This window comes from Prosopis cineraria, unplaced genomic scaffold (genome assembly GCF_029017545.1).
Source record: "Prosopis cineraria cultivar Desert tree isolate PC_DT_omini unplaced genomic scaffold, ASM2901754v1 PC3, whole genome shotgun sequence".
Classification (NCBI taxonomy): domain Eukaryota; kingdom Viridiplantae; phylum Streptophyta; class Magnoliopsida; order Fabales; family Fabaceae; genus Prosopis; species Prosopis cineraria.
This window is the reverse complement of record NW_026555334.1, coordinates 7529701-7551056: the sequence shown is the minus strand read 5'-3', so window position 1 is coordinate 7551056 and position 21356 is coordinate 7529701. Positions and strand designations below refer to the sequence as shown.

General features: G+C 33.3%; 3 protein-coding genes across 3 annotated transcripts; 1 reads left to right on the top strand and 2 right to left on the bottom strand.

Annotated features, from left to right (window-relative positions):
• Nucleotides 1-28: 28 nt before the first annotated feature.
• LOC129307091 (putative clathrin assembly protein At1g03050) lies at nt 29-3495 on the bottom strand. The gene is made up of 3 exons (XM_054947956.1): nt 3297-3495; nt 1454-2216; nt 29-1346 (listed from the first exon to the last, which is right to left on the bottom strand). Exons 2-3 carry the CDS (start codon nt 2148-2150, stop codon nt 253-255), a joined length of 1791 nt encoding a protein of 596 aa, XP_054803931.1. The 5' UTR covers nt 2151-2216; nt 3297-3495; the 3' UTR covers nt 29-252.
• Nucleotides 3496-5535: 2040 nt separating this feature from the next.
• Nucleotides 5536-9653, bottom strand: LOC129307077 (peroxidase 43). Its single transcript, XM_054947942.1, has 4 exons — nt 9216-9653; nt 8929-9111; nt 7738-7900; nt 5536-6147 (listed from the first exon to the last, which is right to left on the bottom strand). Exons 1-4 carry the CDS (start codon nt 9453-9455, stop codon nt 5735-5737), a joined length of 999 nt encoding a protein of 332 aa, XP_054803917.1. The 5' UTR covers nt 9456-9653; the 3' UTR covers nt 5536-5734.
• A 7113-nt stretch (nt 9654-16766) lies between these two features.
• Nucleotides 16767-20541, top strand: LOC129306198 (glycine-rich RNA-binding protein RZ1A-like). Its single transcript, XM_054946650.1, has 4 exons — nt 16767-16924; nt 19185-19301; nt 19707-20246; nt 20345-20541. Exons 2-3 carry the CDS (start codon nt 19191-19193, stop codon nt 20226-20228), a joined length of 633 nt encoding a protein of 210 aa, XP_054802625.1. The 5' UTR covers nt 16767-16924; nt 19185-19190; the 3' UTR covers nt 20229-20246; nt 20345-20541.
• Nucleotides 20542-21356: the final 815 nt, after the last annotated feature.

The window sequence follows — 21356 nt, the reverse complement described above, 5'->3', positions numbered from 1 at the left end:
GGTTTTCATTATCTTGTTTTCTGAGTCATTTATTTAAGATGGAGGGTTTCTGTCACTAATGTAAATTGGCATACACCAGGGGAAAAAAAGAGTGAACAAGCGCCAATTGAAATTTTTTTTGGAGTGATCATTTAGTGGCACTATTTAATTACACTGACCTTCATCTTGTTTAGTCCGCTGGAAAGTTTTCAGACACTTAGGAAGCAGGAGAGTGGTGTTAATATGGTACAAACTAGAGAAAATTCATCCTAGTTAGTGATAGTAGTTTCCAAAGCTTGTTGGGTAACCTCCCATGTAATTACTAGGTTGCATCCTTGTCATCCCATGTCCTTGCATGCCATCTCTTGCATATTGTTGCCACAATAGTTGTTCCTCCATCAACAATCTCTGTTTCTTCTCCATCTCTGACATCTGAACGTATGCTGGAGGTGCCACAGCCATTGAAGCAGCAAATGGGTCTGCATTATTAACCCATCCTGAAGAATCTGACGGTGGTGCGGGCAAGGCAAGCATCGCCGGCCTTCCAGTTGAACCTTGAGCCATGCTGCTGGCACTTCCGGCTCCGTAGTTATACCCTTGAATGGCTGCATTTGTAGCTGCTTGGTTGTACATCCCATCCAACAATAGTGTATCAAGTCCACCTGCTAATGCTGGCTTCTGGTTTGACAATTTGCTAGCTGATTCCACCAATGTTGTTTCCCAATCTGAACCATCCTCAAAAGCATGCCATGGAAGAGCTAGTGTGGTACCGGAAGCCCCGGCAGTCGTCGGCCCTGCACCGTCGAACAAAGCCAAGGCTAGTTTATCCTCATGTTCTTCTCTTGTCACCGTGTCATCATCTCCTAAGTGCAACAAGTCACCTTCTGTTTGCACAACTTTTGGTTCCTCCATTTTGGGTTCTTCTACTGGTTCCACTATTGTCTCTGGTGGTGGTAGTGCTTTGATTGCATCCATATCCTCTTGTGGTGGCTCTGGCTTTTCTGGTTCTTCAATCTTCTCTTCCTGATGTTTAGCATTCCTTCTAGACTGTGCCGTATCGGATTTCTCTCTGATGAAATCATCCATGACCTCGAGTTTCTTCGAGGTAATCCTTTCGATGTCCGGGAACTCCGAAGAGCGCGCGATTCCCATACTCTTGTTCCATGCATAGAAGAGATCTAGCTCGTCATACTGCTTTCCGACACGACAAAAAATGTCATAAACCTTGCTGCAATCTTGAACCTCCAAGTCCTCGAAACGATCGATCATTATACCCAAAATTTCTGTCATATCATAATATATTAGGAAACTCTCCTTCAATATAGGGTAGAGAGCCACCATCACAATTCGATGGTTCTTTGCTTCACCTGTGATAGCAAGAAGAAGAATAATAAGCAGCAGTCATACATACACATATCAAATGCATGGTGAGGCAAAGTTGCAAAATGTAATATGAAATACAAACAAACTGAACCTGTGGGACGACAGGCCAAGAATCGCTCGAGCAATAACTGTAAATGTTGCATCTTAGAGAACATTGCCTCTGTCCTCATCTCCTGCAGTGGCGTAGACCTCCCCAAGCTTTCTGATCTATTCTTCTCTATGTCTCTGTCCCTATAGGTAACTATATATCTATCCCTGTTGTCCCTTACATCCTCGTCTTCATCCTCGTACCCAAATGAGCTTCTCCTTCCTCTCTTGTTCTGCATCTTGTACTCCAACCTCTCATCCAAGTACAACGCATACATCCTCACGAATGCCGAGAAGTCCCACGAGTTGGCCGTAGAGCTGTCGCGGAAGTCCGACATGTTGAGGAGGCGAGTGCCACGGCGGGTGGCGAAGAAGATCTCCTGCTCATAGGCGGGATCGCCTTCTTGGAGAAGACGTTGGATGAGGACGAGGGTCTTCAAGGCAACGGTCCAGCTCCGAGTGCGGCTGAGACGGCGGGAGATGGCGGAGATGCAGGCACTGATGTTGGAGCGGGAATAGCTTGTTAAGCTGAGGATCTCTCTGATGTGCTTCTCGTCGGCGGGAGTCTCGTTGTGCTTGGTGGCCTTGACTATGGCGACGTCGAGATCGGCGACGGAGGTGGTGCTTCCGACCTTGGCCAAGCCGATGCTTGTTTGATCCTTCACTGCTCCTAGTGCCTCTTTCCAGATCTTGCTCGTCATTTGTTAACGTGGTCACGATCTATATATACGGGCTATGGTGGCTTCTGGATTTCGTAGAGACGTCTCCTGCAACCCAAAAAAAAAAATCTTATCAACTATCAAGGAAACGAAACAGTGTGTTCTTCGATTGCAAAATGAAATGAAAAGATAATTTTGAACATAAAAAGTTATCTTGGGTTCAGCGTGTGTTTAATTTTCAGTTTGGTAAAAATCCTCTTACATATTAAAAGTTGATTTGTTAAAACTTCATTTATATTTGGTTTAGAAAAATTAGTTTGAGAAGCTGAAAATTTTTTTAGATAATAGAAGAATGAGTTGAAATTAACTTCAATTCATGTTTTAAAAGTTAAAAGTAAAGCTGCATGTGTTAAATGAACTTTTAATTGAATCTCAAATGGACTTTCAAATCAATTCAATAAATATTCAAACAATATTTTCATTAACATATCAAAAATAATAATTTTCAAATGAAATAAAAATTGATATGAAAATAATTATTTTAAATTTGAAAAATTCGTTAACTGAGACAGGATGACTTTTTTGCATTTCTCATAATACAAGTTCACAGAAAACTGTGCAGTAAGACAAAATCATAAAATGTCCGAAGTCATAAGAATTTTACATTATAGAGGCAAATCATCTCTTGCAAATGACTCGAAAGTCATCTTGCGGAGGGTGCAAATGCTTACACCCAAAAAAAAAAAAAAAAAAGATGATAGCAAGGCTCCCATTCTTTATTAGATCAAACAACAAAAAATTTATTTAAGAATAAAAATGACATTCATCTAATGAAAAGAGATATGATCCTGGTTGAATAAATAATAATTACCGTGAAAAATCACATTATTCACAAGCCATGAACAACAAGTTTCTCGCAAATTTCATGCCCATGCACGATTCTCATTCTAATTAAGCAATAATTATTATTTCTTAAAACTTATTTGTCTCCTTGAAACAAACATTACATAACTTACAGAGCCAAGGCATTCACAGATTTTACCCTTTAGTCAGAAGCTATGAACAAATTACAGAACAAATCAATTGTACGAAGCCGTGATGAACTCGGTACGTGTCATCTTAAACTCCATGCAAATGCAAGAGACTCGCTCTAATTCGAATTCAAAGTGCAGAAAATAGATAAGATACCTGAATTAATGTAAAAGGACTAAGGTGCCATGAAAATCACTCCTGTATTATTCATGAATCGTTTTGCATGCAAAGACCCAAACTCAGAGCAATTCCCAAGTTTTTTTTTTCCTCCCTTTCTGTTAATTTCAAACCTTAGAGGAAAGAAAGAAGAAGGAAAGAGAATCGAATTGTTTCGATATTCACAGCTCTTTCCCTTTTTTCCTTTCCTCTGTTTTTTTTTTACTTATCGGGTCAAAGCATTATTATTTTTTCCTTCTCGTTAATTTCAGATTATCCAACCATATGACCCTCTTTTTCAGCATTAAAATTTGGGAATTTTGTGAGATATTCTTGTCTTGTTCTTCTATATTTAGCACTTGGGAGAGACATTTTTTGTTTCCCTTCTGACCTTTTCAAATGCTTCAAGCTAAAGAGTCTTTAGTTTTTCCCCCCTTTCTAATTCATGGTCAATATCGCTCAAAATGATATCTCTCTAGTTCTTTATTATTTTCTATGTTACATAATTATGTTAAATATCAGAACAATCAAATTTAAGAGTGAATTAATTAAAAAATTAACTTTTATGTCATTTTTTCCCAAAATATTTAAAATATAAAATATTCACAAATTCTTATATATGTGTGCTAAATAGAAACTGAGAAAAGTTGTCAGCAAATATTGGTTCAGTTTTTTAGGATTTGGCATATAATAAATTAAAATTGTGGATTCAAATTTCACTGTTAATATGATAACTTTATTAGTGGATGAGTTATAAATACTAATTTCAGATACATGATATGTCATCATCCTGATAAATTCTGGATACCCAATTCACTCAAATTTTATTTAAAAAAATAAATTGAGAACAGTTATTTCTTAATACCGAAGATAGTAAGAGTACAAACCCTAATCAACATGCTGCTGTGTCTGGAAAATACCAGCGATTATAGGTATTGAGTTTTTTTAAGCCTATGGATTGCTTTTGGTACAACAAAAAATGACCTTTTATGTCAATTATTTTGGACCTTTTATATATGTTATATTGTACATAACAAAAGTATAATTTCTTTTAGCTTTTTTACTGAAACGCTACGGAAAAAAAAAAGAAATTCTTTTTATGTTATAATTTGAACATTTTTTCTCAAGATACTACAAATAAGCCAATTGCCTTCTGCCAACCCAATTTTAGTTTGTCAAAAATGTTTTTTATTAATATATATATATATATATATATATTGAACTTGGCTTCATGGAAACCAATTTCAAAGAATAAAATGTCATAAAGTCAAATCGACCTTTGTCAATTTGATTTCACTTTAATTTTTTTTAAAAAAATTTGTTGTAGCTACATTGTGGACGTGACACCGCTGTAGCTCTAGCAATTTAGACTTGACATTGCATTTGCCCAAGAGAATACATGCAACGCCAAGTCTTAGCATACACAAGAGAATATATTCTTCGCAACTTCGTAAACTAGTAGACGAAAAAGAATCAGATTCTTATATGTGTGAAAATGATCTGCATGTGAGATTATAGTGTGTAATAATTTTTGTCAGAGACATGTACAACTTCAGTTAGCCACCGTTGAAAATAAACAGGTCGAATTGTGATAAACCGATTTTAATTTCATGTTTTCATTTTTTTTCTTGTGCCTTCAATTCTGCCTTTGCTCCATTTTCTCCCTTGTTTGTCTTCTTTGCTCCATTTCCTTGAAGTCCAATAAGTGTTGCACCTCTCAAAGATCTTTGACATCAAATTTGAAAGGTACACAAGCACAGCTATATTAATTCCCATACCCAACTAACTTAAATTTTGTTAAAAAAAAAGAAATTGAGAAAAGTTATTTCTTATTCGCGAAGATAATAAGACTAAACCCTAATCAGCCTCTTGCTATGTCTAGAAAATACCAATGATTACAAGTATTGAGCTTTTTTTAAGCCTATAAATTTTTTTGGTACAATAGGAAATAACTTTTTATAACGATTATTTTGAACATTTTACAGATTATGTTAAACATAAACAAAAGTATCAATTTTTTTTATATAAAAAAGTTCCCAATGTTGGACTATATACTACTTAACTTTAAATTTAAATGGTATTTCAAAATCGAACCAAAGTTAGGCCCAAATTCAATGCAGCCATTAATAAATATACAGTAATGAAAAAAATTATCAACAAGATTAGTTCTGTCAAATAGTTGTTTTTTTGGCGGTATTATGGAAGCCCAAAAAACACAAAAACCACAATCTACCACAAAATAGTACAAGAATAATTCATGATTACTAAAACACCATATGTTTAAAAAATACAACGTTTAAACTATACATATAATAATATTAATTAAAAAAAAGCATAATCATCAACTTAATTATTTATACCCTCTTCAGCCTAGAAAACTTGAGAGTAATATATATAGTGGCGAGCACTAATTGTATAGATTTCATCTTTAATGAAGTTCAATTAAATGAAGAACATGTACGCCTAATCTGTCCAAGAGAACCAGTCTTGACTCCAATTTGGCCCATCTTCACAATAGAATCAACAAACTCAGATTCAAAAGATGGAACAAACATTGGACCAAAGTATGAGTTTATGACAGTCCTTGTGTCTTCATCATCGGCTAACCTTGCATCAGATTCCAGCACTGCAAATCCTGCCCTTATGTTCTGCAATATGTGCTTGTCGAATTCCCTTTCACTCCCATCGTCCATCGCCAGCCGGACGTTCACATCACCGTTCTCCGGACACCTCGACTTCAACACCGGCAGGAATTCTGGGCTGATCGATGGGTCGGATCCGCCGCCCGGCATGAAATTGTATAGTCTTCTGGTCATGAAGAAGCAGGCTGTGGTACCTATTGTATGAGCAGCTGTTTTTTTAAAAAAAAAATTAGTGAGTAATTAATTACATGTGAAGAAAATAATGCAATTAAATTAAACAATTGTTTAAACGTGTAACAATTTTGTTGTCTAATGTTTAATTTTCATACATAAATCAAGATAATTATGAATATATATGCAAAGATATGTAAGTAATTGCGAGAACAATACACATCTAGGGGGAAAAGAAAGATAAAATTAGAAGAAAAATATATTTTTAATATATATTGTTTGATTCAATTATTGATTTAGTCCTTCTAATTTTTTAAAAAATTACAAGCAAGTCCTCATAATTGTTAATTTTGGAATTCGATTCATGTTAAAATTCTGTGAATATTTTATTAGATTTCATGTATACAATTATTTTTGCATTATATATACCATTTAAATATGCACATTGTGGACAAAAATATGAAAAAAAATAACTTAATGCAAAATCAAATTAACTTACGCACATGACAAAATATTACTGTACTTAAATACACTCCTCCGTTCAAAAATATGAGATATTTTTAACCGAATCTTACTCTCAATAAAGTAGTTACTTACTTTTCAACTAACCCTATCTTTTTATATTTATTTTTGTTAAACACCTTACAATAAATATAAAGTCATTATCAAGATACTTTTAAAAAAAAATGATTATACCTTGAAAGACTAAAAATATTTTACATTTTTTAACATCCAACTCTTCAAAAAATGCTTTACATTTTTAAACAGAAGAGTATGTTTTTATACTATGAAGACTAAATTAGAATTTGACTAAAACTATAAAAATTAAAAGTGTGATTTTCATTTAATAAAAAGTAAACTCTTGAATATCGTTTCTTACTCAATGTAAAAAAATAAAATAATAAATAAATCTATGGCGCCAGATGATTTATTAGTTCATGAACGCAGACGCTATGCAACAAAACTCACTTTGATGGATATATCTAGATACGATTAATTTAAGTAATTTGCTTGTTATAACTAAAATGAATTTAATTAAAAAATCTCCATAAGTAGATGAAGTTGTTGACAAGTAACTTGTCATCGTCACATAAATTAATGTTTCATTTTATACGTTTCCTATTAAAATGATGAAGTCTCACATGAGATTCAATGTCTTAAAATTTCCAAAGTTTCGATGAATGTAAGTAATTAATTGTTCCAATTAGTAAATATAGAATAGTGTGACTAGGACTAGGCTATGTGTCTTTGCTTGGCTAATGTGTGCTATTTTTCTTATTTTGGCTAAATTCATATAACTTTACCTTCTTAAGACAACCATGATGTTACTAACTTTGCTTGTCAAAAATGGAAATGGCAAGAAAAGGACACATTCCAATTTATGAATATGAATTTTTAAGTTTACATTATTTTTTTAGTAAGAAACTTTTATTCCTTAAAACCATTTTCAATAACTGAGATACTAACTAGCTAAAATCTGTAGATGATTTTGAGATGAATTTTTCTAATAACAATTTTTTTATATATCATTTATTAAACGCAATTCTATTTCACATGTGATATCTTTCTTCACAATATATATATATATATATATATAATCAGAGAGAGAGAGAGAGAGAGAGACATACCACTGAGAAGGACAAGGTCTTTAGGAGAGAGGCCTTTGTTTTGGAACTTGGATTTGAGTTGGAATATAGAGTCAGACACGTCAGGCATTTCATTTGCCAGCGATTTGTTGGATACCAATCCATCTCTCCTACCCGTCGGGACCCCATATGATGGCCCATTTGCCTTCATTTCAACAACTTTCAATTTAATAATAATAATAATAATAAATTTAAATATAATAACATTATCTATATAGAAGTATGAGAATTCTTGTATTAAAAGAAATTTGGGATCATTGTTATAGCCTGAATATCAGCTTCAGGCCGCAGAAATTACTAGTAACTTTCATTTGACCAGCACGTTTATCCATAATTCCTTCGTTTTTTTTTTAATAGTACATTTTTGTGGAGCTGATCAGTTTTCTTCTTCAACTAAGTGCCATGATATCTTGTGATAAGACAAACACACGACGGTGTGTTTTTTGGTGTTAGATATTAGTCTTCTTTTAGGGGAGTTTTATGGTTCTAAATATAAATTATTTGCTTTATTTTAGATACAACATTTCTTTCAATTTTCCAGGAGGGATAAGATATTTTTGAATAAAATTTTACATACCAATAATCAATAAATATTATTAAATACGCTCAACAATTTTATTTTTTTTAAATATAAATATAAATATTTAAAAATATCATTCATTTAATAACTTTAAATCTACATCTAATTATTAAAGAGAGAAAATAGATAATATTATAATAAGTCTATTTAATAAATTTTAATTTTTTTAAAGTATCTTATATCGTGGAATGTAGAATTGCATTCAAAAGTATATTTAAGAAATATTTATTTTTTAAATTTATAATATTTATGAGGTAAAAATGAAAATCAAAATAATTTGTAGATTATCCAATTTGTAGATTATCCCAATGATATAACTAATTTTTCTTAGTTCCTCCTAATACTAATAAGTAAGTGAGGGATAATAATTTCAATGATAGTACATATACACTCCGTTCTAATTATAATATAAATGACATCTTTTAAAAATTTTACTTAATTCAAAATATATAATACGGCATTAATTAATTTATTTTTGTAATTATTTTTGTTTCCAGAATGGTGGAATATTATCAATATGTATTAATATTTAGTGGTAAGATGTTAACGACGTCCCGGCGGAAGTAGCAAGAAATGAATGAAGGGAAGAGTACCAAGACGACGGCGTCTCTGGCAGCTAAAGCGACAATGTCAGCGCACGAAACGACACCAGGGCATGTCTGTTCCAATTCAGTCTTGGCTCTCTCTATCACATCAAATCCTCTCACTCCTTGATGCCCGAACGCATTCTTCTCCGATTCCTCCCCGTTCTCTATCAGAATCGACCCATCACATCCCTACACATCACACACACACACACACACACATTCATTCATTAACAATTCACTCCAACCAAACACATCTTAAATTAAAACTGATCAGTATACAGTATACACCACACCGCAACGAAGCAGTCATGGAAGTGAAGTCTGAGCAAGATGGCCGCCATGTTCGGGTCCGAAGAAACGGCGTCGTTCACCACGCTTCTCACAATGGCCTCTGTGTCTGGGCATGTTTCTGAGTAGAAACCCACTCGAAGCTGAAGACTCTGCGCTTCACAGCTCAGCATCGTCACTGAGACGATGGCCAGCATGATGAGTGCCTGAAGAACGAAGGTCTTCATCATCAATGGAGGATCCATCACTCCGTGCTTCTGATTGCAGAATGAAGAACGCAACGTACTAATGATGGTGATGAGGAGGAAGAGGAAGACGATGGAGCGTGAAGGAGAATAAGTGAGATCAGTGAGAAGTGATGATAAGAAGCACCGAAAGCCTGAATTTGGGTGTAATATATAGAAACGGCAATTAAAGTTGCAAACGACATCTTGGCGACTCGAGTGCTGACACCTTTGAGTGTAAAATGGAAATGTGTCAAGCGCATCTCGTGAGAAAAAGAAAAGTTCTTCTGGGAATTAAGTCTAGAATCTAGATACACTCAACAATTAATATCCATTTATTGCATGTATGAATTAATGATTGCATCGAAAATAATTAAATAAAATTTTTAACTTATATATATGTGAGTTAATTTTAATTTTTTTAGTAAACAAAGAGTTAATTTATTTAATATTTATATTTGCAATATTTAATAAATACTTGTAAAATTTAAACAATAAGGGGGACGTTAAAAATTGTATAAAGTATGAAATTTTAAATTATAGAGTTTAAGTAAAAATTAAATAAAATTGTATGGAGCAAAGCCAAAGTTGTGAACTTTCATGTGAACCATGAATTGGTGAGACATTGTTTATAAAATATATTACCTCCGTTAAAAAATATAAAAATTTTTAATTAAATTTTATTCCTTAATGAAATAGTTACCTATTTGTAAATTAATCATATCTTTTCATATTCACTTCTATTAAATGCTTTACAATAAACATAAAGTTATTATCAATAGGGACACTTTTAAAAAAAAGATAATGATTACATCTTAAAAGATTAAAAATGACTTATATTTTTAAACAATGAAATAATTAAATAATGTGATTTCTTATAATTAATGTTAAATCATCAATATAATCCTAATGTTTAAAAATTATAAAAGCAAGTTACGCTGCCCTAAGAGGCTAAGATTAAAAAAATATAGTGTATTTCGTGTACATTGATCCGGGCACTTTTTTTTTTAATTATAATCAACTCCCAAATCAATAAATAAATTATTTCATTTGTCCATTTATAAGTCAAATTTTTATATTTACATGTTAGATTTCAGTATTTATAAATGAACGAGTTTTTTAGGCAATTAATTTTTTTATTAGGGTTCTATATGTAATTTTTTTTAATAAAATTGAAGTATGAAGTATGAACTATGAAGGGTGTCAGGGGGAAGCATGTCCTGTTTTTAAATTTGCCATATTAACAATTAACTGTTTTGGTAGAAAGTCAAAACTTTGCTGGGTTTGTGAAAGTATTCCTTCGATTCTGTCTACTTTAAACTAAATGACTGAGGGAAGCAGCTGCGTACACGCACTTCAACTTCCACTTGTAGCACATTGTCGTTTTCTTCTACCAGCTGTACTTCACTTCACCACACCTGTTTTTTTTTTTTTTTTGGGCCCGCACCACGCCTCCTTAATTACAAGTTTCTTCTTCTTCTTCTTCTTCTTTGTAATATTTTTTTTCTTCTTCTTATTAACGATGCTTTTCTTGTTTTTCCTTTTATCCGACCCAATTTTAGATGCTTCTTCTAAAGTACCTTGGATTAAACTTGTGAAGTGTTCCAAACTTAATATTTTCTTTGCCCTCCAATTACGGGACCAGTTTATATGGAATATGAAGTAAGGGGCTTAGAATCAAGGAAAATCTTTTGAGAGATTATTTGTTCCAATTTGTTGGAAGATATAAAATGATAGGTGCAAAGGCTTGCACTTCAATGCAGTGGTTGAGTCACATTTGTGTGGATGTGCAAATATACCTTTTACTTTAAAAAAAAATTATAAATATAGTATGTAAATTTTGTAACTTTACAATTTCTATTCTTGATATTTTGTACTCCTTAAACTAAATAAAAAATATTTGAACTCAATAGCTTATTAAATATGTAATATTATAATAATCAAAATAAAATATGAAGAACATATTTACGTAAAAAATCATATTAATGTGTTCAAATAATTTTTGAAAAAGAAAAATGATGATCAATCTAATTATATTATTATAATTTTAATCCTAGTATAATTATTATTTTAAAAATATTAATTTTTAAATTAAATAATCTTATACCCTTGAATATAGATTTTAACTCTGCCGCTGCTTCGATGAATAACTATCTGATCACAATATTGCTTTTGCTAGCTCTCAAAATATAATGAATGATATCAACCCAAAAGCTTGTATGAAAGCATTTATAACAAGATAGATTGATATTTGCTCTAAATGGATTTTGCCCATATATTTAGGATGCGTCAAATTGAATGTGGATGACTAGGTAGATTCAAATGGTGCTATTTCAAGAGATTCATTTAGGGGGTGTTTGGCTTGAAAAATTGGAGGAGGGGGAAAGGGAGTTGGGAGGATTGAGAGAAGAGGGGTAGAATTTGCCATACCCTGACCAATATACCCTTTATAATAAGTTCAAAAAATACGGATATAGTTATTCGATATGTCAACACTCATAAGATGAAGGTAAAGTTGTTTATGTATAATTATTTTTTATTACTTCCCCTCTTGAATCATATAAGGTAACATTAAACCCCCTCATCTCCTCTCCCCTCAAACCAAATACACCTGATTTTTTAGAAATTTGAAAAAAAATATTTCATTAAAAATTTTAATTATTATTTAAATATTGTTGCGAAACTCCTAAGAATTCTTCAAAGGCTCACTCTATGTTAGGAAGAAAATTACTTCCATGTTAATGTTCATTATGACTCTAGAGAAGCAATTCATCTCATACAAAGGAAATACAGCTAATATCATCCTCTTATCAGTGCCATTAGAAGGATTGGAACATAACTTTGTATGACTCACCTTCTCTCTGAAGGAATGTTTTATGTTTAGGTTTATCCTGATTTATTTGTAATCACACGGCTTTGACCTTGGCCATGTCAGTTGAAAAAACAAAAACTTGTTTCACATAACAAAAGATTTGCAAGGTCGCACGCATAAATTATTGCTCAAGGGTGAACCTGGTCCCACTCAATTCCACGCCTTCTTCAGCGTAGGCCCCACCAAAGTGATCAAGCAAGATTAAGCCACTAAACATACTCAAAGCCAATAATTACGTTTGAGTTTTGAATGCAAATTTGTCATAAGAATTATTTCTTTTCAAACTTAATATGTTAATCAAAGACATTTGATGTAGCATATTTGGGATAACATGACATTCAAGGGGAAAATAGATATAAATATGTAATTTTTACATTGTGAAAAATAATTGAAATATATTATTTTTTATTTTAAAAGTTCACCGGCTTTTTTTCTTTTGGGCAAGTGACAAATGAATTTTAGAATTTACTCTTGTATAGTTTAGCTAGCATCCAGAATAGTCAAGAGGTTGAGAAGTATAAGAAAGAAATATATCCTTTTTTTAATCAAATGTTTATTTCTATTCGTTTTGTATGTAAGCTGAGATAGTAAAAATAGTAAGAGAGAAGGATGATAAAATGGACATCAAGATTTTGAGTCTTAGTTATAAAGCATTTTAAATTAAAAAAAATTATGGATACGTAATGTTACAGAGTTGAAAATGACTGCAAAACTCAAAAAAAAAAAATCTACATATTTTTTCAATGAAACTTGACTAAAATTAACTGGAGCTGTAAATGGATAATTAGGATGAACTTTCAGTGTCTCTCATTATTGAATTTGTCTCTTAAATGAATCTAAATTCATTTCATTTTTTTTCAGGCCAAAAAATTCATTTCATGTTAATGTTGAGACTAAGTCAAGATTGATTGTTTTTTTTTTTAGCAAAGCAATATTGAATTTAAATATGTTGATAGTACCGAATACCAAAGCATAACTAATAAAAAAAATGGCAATTTGATGACAAAAATTAAGCCAAGTTGTTTTTTATTGGAATATTAGTAAAAACTTTCTGAATAACACCAAAATTTCTTCTCTCAATATCATTGTAATTAGAAATTTATTTATTTTTCTTCTTCAAATCATAAAAGCTCTATGGTCAGATCAAGTGGTTTGCCGATATGCCGTGTTGAGTTTTTCTATTGTGAACATTGTAGATCTAGATAACTCTTTTTTCTTTCCTTCAAAAAAGAAATTAGATTTAGATAACTTATTAATTTATTATATTTCAGTACTTTACATCAAAAAATAAAAAAATTAATCTTTTAATTCTTTAATTTTTATAATTTATTTGTAATTCAGTCCCTTAACTATAATTTATTATGACTTAATTTTTTAACTGTTGATTCATTTATAATTCAATCCTTATTTATTAATTTTTTTTAAAAAAATTATCCTTATCATTTGTACGTCATCCTACCTCACACCTCAGCCATCCTATGTGTAGAAAAACGTTATTGATACTGTTAGTAATTGCCACTATAGCTGCCACGTCATGTATGTGGAGAATTTTTTATGAAATTAACAAAGAAAAATCGAAGGCAGGCCAAAGGAATTAGTGGGTAGGGTTTGCAAAGAGAAAAATGGATAAAGGCAACGAAGAAGAGAAGACTAGCACTGAAGAGGCGCCGAAGAAGGAGACTAGAGGCGATGAAGAAGAATAGTGGAGACGCCATGGAGAGAAGAAGACCAGACGCAATGAAGAAAAGACGTAAGCAAGAGCAAAGAAGAGGAAGATGCAAAGAAGAATACAGGAGCACAGAGATAAGGAAGACGAAGCAAGAGTAGAGAGATAAGCAAGTGCAATGAAGGGATATTGGTAAGTGAAAAAGGTTTTCTTTGTAATAGTGTATCCATGTGCTTTCTAAACTCAAGGGTCCACTTGAAGCTTTGTTCGTTGACGTGCGAGTTAGGCAACTGCAAGTGAATATGGCAAAAAGCTTTAGTGGTCCCACCAAGTCATTTGGGTATTTGTATCATCCTAATATCTTATAGATATTATGTTTCTTGGCTTTGGCTTTATCTAGCAGTCCAAGAGTGTGAATTTAATAATATGTGGTAGTAGGTGGCTTTTAAATGTTCAATGTAATTTGTTTTTAGTCTTTTTTTTTTTTTTCCAACGTGAGTATATAAAGTGTCAAATACATGGATGCCTCAACTGGCATAGGTAAGCATATATCTTTGACTAATAGTAATATTGTAATATAATTTGTGTTATTTATGTGATGTCTAACCATATGATAAAAAAATAGGGAGTTATGAACGAAGTAATGATTGTTCAAGTTATAAAGATAATGAGTTTAGTGGTGAGGATGATGATCATACTTATTTCAAAGAAGATAACATGCCATTAGATGATGTGGATGCCTTGACACTGGTTGATGAAGATGTAAGCTCCCTATCATCTAATCACAAAACTAATTCAATAGAATCTATAGATGAATCTAATTTGGATTTGGAAGAGGCTGGTGCTATGACTAGTTAGTAGCTACAAAAAGTATAATCCAAACGAAATGTGCAAAGATTATATCTTTGAATGTGAAATGGAGTTCATCTCAATTGATGAATTTAAGGAAGCTGTCAAGGAGTATTCTCTTAAAAATGTGTACAAAACAATGTACATTAAAAATAATAGTATGAGGTGTTGTATAAAGTGTGTGCGTTGTGATTGGCTAAAATTTGCATGTAAGGAGAGGAATCCCGTGATATATCATCTGAGGACTTATAATTTAAAACATATTTGTGGTGTAACTTTTAGTTCTATAAACGTTTCAACTAAATGAGTGTAAAAAAAGATCAAAGGTAGAATGAAGACAAATAAGAATATGAGTCTTAGAGATGTGATATTCACAATTAGAGAGGATTATATGGCAGATGTATCAATATCTAATGCTTATTAAGCGCAAAGAAGAGCAAACTAGATATTGAAGGTGATTTTATAGATGAGTGTAAGAGATTGTGGGGTTACAATAATGAGATACTCTAAAAAAGTCTTAAGACTACATTTAAAATTTTCACAAAACATCCCTTTATTGAAAGAGACTACCAAGATTTAAAAAATTATATCTTTATTTGGATGCTATTGAGATAGGATTTTTAGTAGCATGTCAACTAATCATTGGCTTAGATGAATGCTTTTTGAAGGAACCTTATGGTGAACTATTGCTAATAGCAGTGGGATATAATTCGAATGAGCAATATTTTCTTTTGGTAGTGGCTATAGTTAAAGAATTAAAAAATTAATTTTTTTCGAGAAAGTAATTGTCAATTGTCACCAAGTGGTTTTTGCCAAAAACAACTTGTCATTGAGTGGTTTGGGCCAACTAAGAACTTATAAGCCCATGATTTACCCAAAAAGTGGCCAAAGCCCACTGCTGAAGTTAGGCAGTGCTTCATTTTCTTGGCCCTTCTTCGCTTCAATGCTGTTTGATAAAAAACCATGAAAATATATTTCTTTTTTTGATAAGAAAAGGACAGCAAGTAAGCAGTGGCACTTAAACTAGAAGGAAGGAAAAGTAGAGGATGAAAACCAGTATCACATGATAACGCCATCTTGGCCAGAAAATCAACAGCTTCATTTGCATCTCTTGAAATACATCATGAACGTTGCTGCTTTCTTATTTATTTATTATTTATTTTTTTACCCTTTAATCTAACCCTTCCCGTAATAAAGGAAAAGGCACATACAAAAATATGTTAATATTAAGTTTAAATTCAAGACCGCTTCCAAATTAGGAAGATAGTACTCTAACGCTGTCACTAGAATAATTAATTATTACCTGTTGTCATTTTTTTTTTTAATATGTATAAAGCACGACGGGCTATCAATCTAATTTTTACAAAATGTATATATTTTAAACTTAAAGTCTTCTTAGTAAAGGGCAAATAAATGATACAGGACCATTAAAAATACTTATCCAATTTATTTTTACATAACATATTGAAATAGAAGAGATTTGGCCAAAATTTATGTTTTTTTTTTTAGTCCAGCACTAGGTATCTCTAAAAACCTTGAATATTATCATCTCCCACTCAAAATAATTTGAATTTCCGTTACATGGGATATTTATTGGCATCTCAACTTTTATATTAATGTCAAAAGCTTAATGCAATTCTCTTCATTTATCAAGATTTGAGACCAAGTATATTTATGATGAGATACATTTAATTAATTCTAACCAATAAGACCAGACCTGCTGTTATTGTATTGCACTTGGCAAAATAATTTCAGTAAAATAATGAACGTTGGAGATTTTCCGACACCAACTAAACGATGTCGTTTAAGGCAATCAGCAACGGACAAGATGATATGAAGGAGGCAAAGCGAACGGATCTAAACGCGATGATAGCACTTGCGTCAATGAGCACGTGTGGAATTGCGCGTGCGACAAGCCGACAACTAGGATGGATGGATAGAATCCTAAGGCGTCGGGCCTGATTCGGTAAATACGCTGTGGAATTTCCTTCCATCAAAGTAAATCGTACTTACCTGCTTCAGCTTCACCTGCTCCGCTAGGTTTTCCGCCAATTCCCGGACGATAAGCGAAGAGGTTATCGTGAGCGGATCATTGCGCCACTGGTATGTTTCTGTACTTCCCTTACATACTTTCAATTTCCTTCCCTTTACGGGAATAGATATATTATTATTTTTGTTTTCTTGTGTTCCAATTGTTTTTTTTTTTTGGACATGGTTTACTGCAACCTTTTGTATCAAAACATCAATTAGAAGGTAAAGACTTTGCTGGGTTTTGTTTAAATTATGCACGAAAATCGTGGGTTATTGATTTTGCTTGAGTGGGCCCCCAAAAGTCAGAATGTGGTGAAGGTGCTGGTTTTCCCCCTTCTCTCTGTTTTGTTATCCAATCTGATACTTTCGGGAGAAAGTTGTTTTAACTGAGCTCTATGGTGCTTAATTCTGATGAGAAATAGCATGGGTAGCAAGCATGCGTGGAGCAGCGGGATAAGCGTGTATTTTGTTTTTTTGTTTAAAATCGTTGTATTTGATGGAAATCAGCTAATGACTAATAAGCCTTGTATAATGAGTATAATTGAAATCCAAGGTAGGCTATTCGAATGTGTTAGAAATTTCTTCATATTTATAACTTGAATATTTACTGCAGTATGGATAGGCACTGAGATACTTCTTATTTGTATTAGTGATGTTTATGCTCAGTTACCTAGAAATAAAAATCAATTATTATCATTTTTGGACAGTCTTGTTGTGCCTTTGCAACGTGCTTATCAAATTCATTTCTGCACCTATATGATCTTTGGTTCTTGTATGAAGAATATTTCATCCCTCGGAGGTCCCTGTAAAACGTCTAGGGAGTTTTACTTGATGATATGTCAGCAAATCTCATTTAGCATAGAGACTCTGGTTAGGTGTTGCATTACGTCATTTTGATTCCTTGATTTCCTACTTCTTTCTGTTTCCTCTGTTCAATTTCCATCTCTATCAACATTAATAACTGATAGTCTATTTTTTTTATAAAATGAAATCTTCCCATAAATCTGAGAAGCAATTTCAAGCTACTAGAAACTTATAGAGTCCTAGGGTCATTCATCTGAGTGAAAATAGTAGTTTCTAACTTGGTATTCGTCATATTATATAATTCCTTTATGCCAATTCTTGCTGGTCGGATCATGTCAAATTGCAGATTTGTATCAGTTCTTTCCTTGTCCCCCCACCTCTATGGTTCAGTCGATAACACACCTAAAAATTCCTCCCCTTAAAAAAAATCTAGCAACTGTAATGTTTAATTTGGATTTTAACCTTTGGCAATATTGTCTGGCTCGAACTATTTGATCCCATAAGGTAATAGCTTAACTGAAGCATAACTATAAACTCTAGAGCCTTTTAACTTATCATATTGACAAATGGAAGCTGTTATCTTAGAAGCTTAGGATCTTCTTCTATCTAAGCTATTGATATCTTTGGTTCATGAGGCTTGTATAGTTGTCTAGTTGTTTAGTCTCCCATCTTGACATTAAATATCAGGAGCTTCTCTGTGTCTTGGCTATCGTAATCTGTGGTACCTGAAGTTTCAGGTCTTTGAGAACTATAATATTCAGAGTTCAGATGTGATGCAACTTTTTGTGAAGCATGATAAAATGTAGTAAATATATCATGTTTTAGCATAAATAAGAACAACAACAACAATAGTCAGGGAAGTATGGCTGTTTGTTGTGGAATTGCATTTCCCCCCTCCCTAAATTTAATTGTGCCTTTTTCTGCCAACTTTTTGTAGTAGCTTGCAACATACTATTTCTTATGAGATTTGTCAACAAGGGAAATTACTTTTTAATTTGCACTGGTTTTTTGTATAATGTGCATTTTCTCTCATTTCTTTCCATATAAGTGGAATCTTCTCAAGGTCTCTTAGGTTGCAGTCCAAAATGGTGAAATTGAATGGTATATCTTGTAATAATAAATTATAACTGTGCTCCCTCTTGTTCATGGGGACTGTCATTTTCCTGTTTCTTCTTGTTTGAAGATGATAGGATTTACTCATGTGAAGTGGGTTTCTTCCACTCATGTAATCAAATACTCCTTTGGTCCTATTTATAAGGCAAAGATAGGGCACTTGTTAATTCCCAATGTTCATGTTTACATTTTTCCCCTTCTTAAATGCCTTGAATAAAAATACCACTAATGAGATTTAAAAATATTTATTATGGGTAAAGGTGGAAACTTGTTAAGTTTGAAGTTAAAGTTAATGAGTTTTAAGGTTTTCCTTAATTTTGGTAAAACATGCTGTAAGTGATTTATAAATAGGATTAGAGGAGGTAACTAATTCAAAAAAATCTATTTCAATACTTGATTCCTGCTAAATGTGTAGTTTGAAATGTCGGAAGCGGATGAGTACCGTTGCTTTATTGGTGGCCTTGCATGGTCAACATCTGATAGAAAGCTGAAGGATACATTTGAAAAGTTTGGCAACCTTCTTGAGGCAAAGGTATTGAATTCTATCACATTACCATATCACAGTTTTCTGTTATTCTAATTTCTGTTGCTTTTACAGCCACATTCCATGCTCGTGCTTCTATGTTTATTTTTGCTGCAATATTGCAATTATGATGCTGCATGTATAATGTGCTGTGTTGTGCTTTGGGCTGAGATCTCTATTTCTACTTTCATTCTTTATTAACATAGTAGGGAAGTTGTATTATCTGTAAAGTTTATTTATTCATTCTTTAGCGGCTATAGCAGGAACAAGGATTTGGTCTGGCTTGATTGAATAATTATATCTGTTTTAGTAACTATTTCTTTGAACATTGGGGTGGGGGTGGTTGTTGTTTTTCATCATTTTTCTAGTTGTCAATTTCTTACGGTTATGGTTTTAAATATATCCTTGATATAGGTGGTTGTTGACAAATTCTCTGGGCGCTCTCGTGGTTTTGGATTTGTCACATTTGATGAAAAGAAAGCAATGGAAGATGCTATTGACGCTATGAATGGGATGGATCTAGATGGTCGAACTATCACTGTCGATAAAGCTCAGCCTCAACAAGGATCTAGAGATGATGGTGATCGTTATCGTGAAAGGGGTCGTGATCGGGATCGTGATCGTAACCGAGATTATGGAGGTGGTCGAAGCTCCAACGGTGGTGAGTGTTTTAAATGCGGCAAACCTGGTCATTTTGCTAGGGAATGCCCCAATGAAGGAGCACGGGGAAGCAGGTATGGTGGCAAGGAAAGTAGATATGGTGGTAAGAGTAGTGGTGGTGGTAGTCACTATGGTCCCGATAGGAATGCAGATCGTTATTCTGGTGGTCGCAACAGGGATTCAGGTACTCATGGAGATTCTGGAAATGATCGGTACCCTCGTGATCGTGCTGGACCTTATGAACGTCGAGGACCAGGAGGCTCTCGTTCTGGATAGTATTTAGTCTTCATTGAGGTATGCAACATGAATGAACTCTCCGTTTTCTGGGTGATTTTTATTTCCTTATGGTGCAATGCATTGTGCTAATAGAAATTTCAATATTATTTTTGCAGCTGCAAAATGGGATGTGTTGCTGTTGCTGCCTCAACTTCCTTTTGTAATGGCCATGCTCTGGGAAACTTGTTTGGGTGGATCAATGATGACACTGTTTTGATATGCTTTACTCGGCACATACATCAAAACTCATTTATGTTCCTAACATGCTGACCATTTGGTCCGTTGAAATCTTATGCATGATTGACTTGCTATCCGAATTGGTGTTGTGCTCTATGCTATTGATAAATGCTGCTGGGTACCTTGTGAGTTGTGACTTTCATGCATGGGAAATTGAATATGGCATATTTGCTACCGGATTCCCAGTTTCAGTATATTGGAAAGTTATTTGGTTGTGGATGGATTTTTGGGAGGGCCAAGCTGGAAGTCTGGATCTGGGAGTTTGCTTAGAGTTTCCGTTTGGCCATACAATTTCTGGATCATTGAATTAAATAGTCCAGTGGGTAAATTATTAATATATTTTACTCATACTCCTACCTTCTAATTGGTTTGATTTCAGTTTTTGGTCAGCTTTGTTAATGTAATTAAATTTTGGCAGGGTGCTTGGCTTAATGTGGTCTTTCTGGATTCATCCTTGTGGTCCTTTGTTGCTAATTGGATATGCATGATTTTCTAAACTTAAAACTTTTCAGCTTCAACAAGCCATCCGCAGTTTCATTCAGTAATCATGCTACCTTTGTTTTCTGCATGGGCCCTGATGGAAAGGTGTGCTGAGCATGCATTTTACCTTCATGCATGTGGTTTGTTGAGCTTGTTTGCTGAGATTCAGTTAAGTGGTCTTACTCCAAACCTGTGTTATGGTCCCAAATTTCCATTCTGTTCTGCAAGACGGGCTCATGTTCTGTTGAGATTTGAGATTACTGCCTCTTGTCCTTTAGTCCCTTTGTGGTCCCAAATTTCCGTTCTGTTCTGCAAGATGGGCTCATGGTCTAATGTTATTTGCGAGCGCTGCCTTTAAATTGACCTCCATACAGTGATTCTGAAAGGAAGTTTTGTGGTCGCCCGGAATAT

What these genes read in the sequence shown, in the direction of transcription:
- LOC129307091 (XM_054947956.1), bottom strand. Translation starts at nt 2,150, where the DNA reads ATGACGAGCAAGATCTGGAAAGAGGCACTAGGAGCAGTGAAGGATCAA. An exon ending in CTTGGCCTGTCGTCCCACAG is followed by an intron (nt 1,347 to 1,453) that starts GTTCAGTTTGTT and finishes TTGCTATCACAG; the next exon opens with GTGAAGCAAAGAACCATCGA.
- LOC129307077 (XM_054947942.1), bottom strand. Translation starts at nt 9,455, where the DNA reads ATGGATCCTCCATTGATGATGAAGACCTTCGTTCTTCAGGCACTCATC. An exon ending in TCCATGACTGCTTCGTTGCG is followed by an intron (nt 9,112 to 9,215) that starts GTGTGGTGTATA and finishes TGTGATGTGTAG; the next exon opens with GGATGTGATGGGTCGATTCT. An exon ending in AGACCTTGTCCTTCTCAGTG is followed by an intron (nt 6,148 to 7,737) that starts GTATGTCTCTCT and finishes TTAAAAAAACAG; the next exon opens with CTGCTCATACAATAGGTACC.
- LOC129306198 (XM_054946650.1), top strand. Translation starts at nt 19,191, where the DNA reads ATGTCGGAAGCGGATGAGTACCGTTGCTTTATTGGTGGCCTTGCATGG. An exon ending in GCAACCTTCTTGAGGCAAAG is followed by an intron (nt 19,302 to 19,706) that starts GTATTGAATTCT and finishes TCCTTGATATAG; the next exon opens with GTGGTTGTTGACAAATTCTC.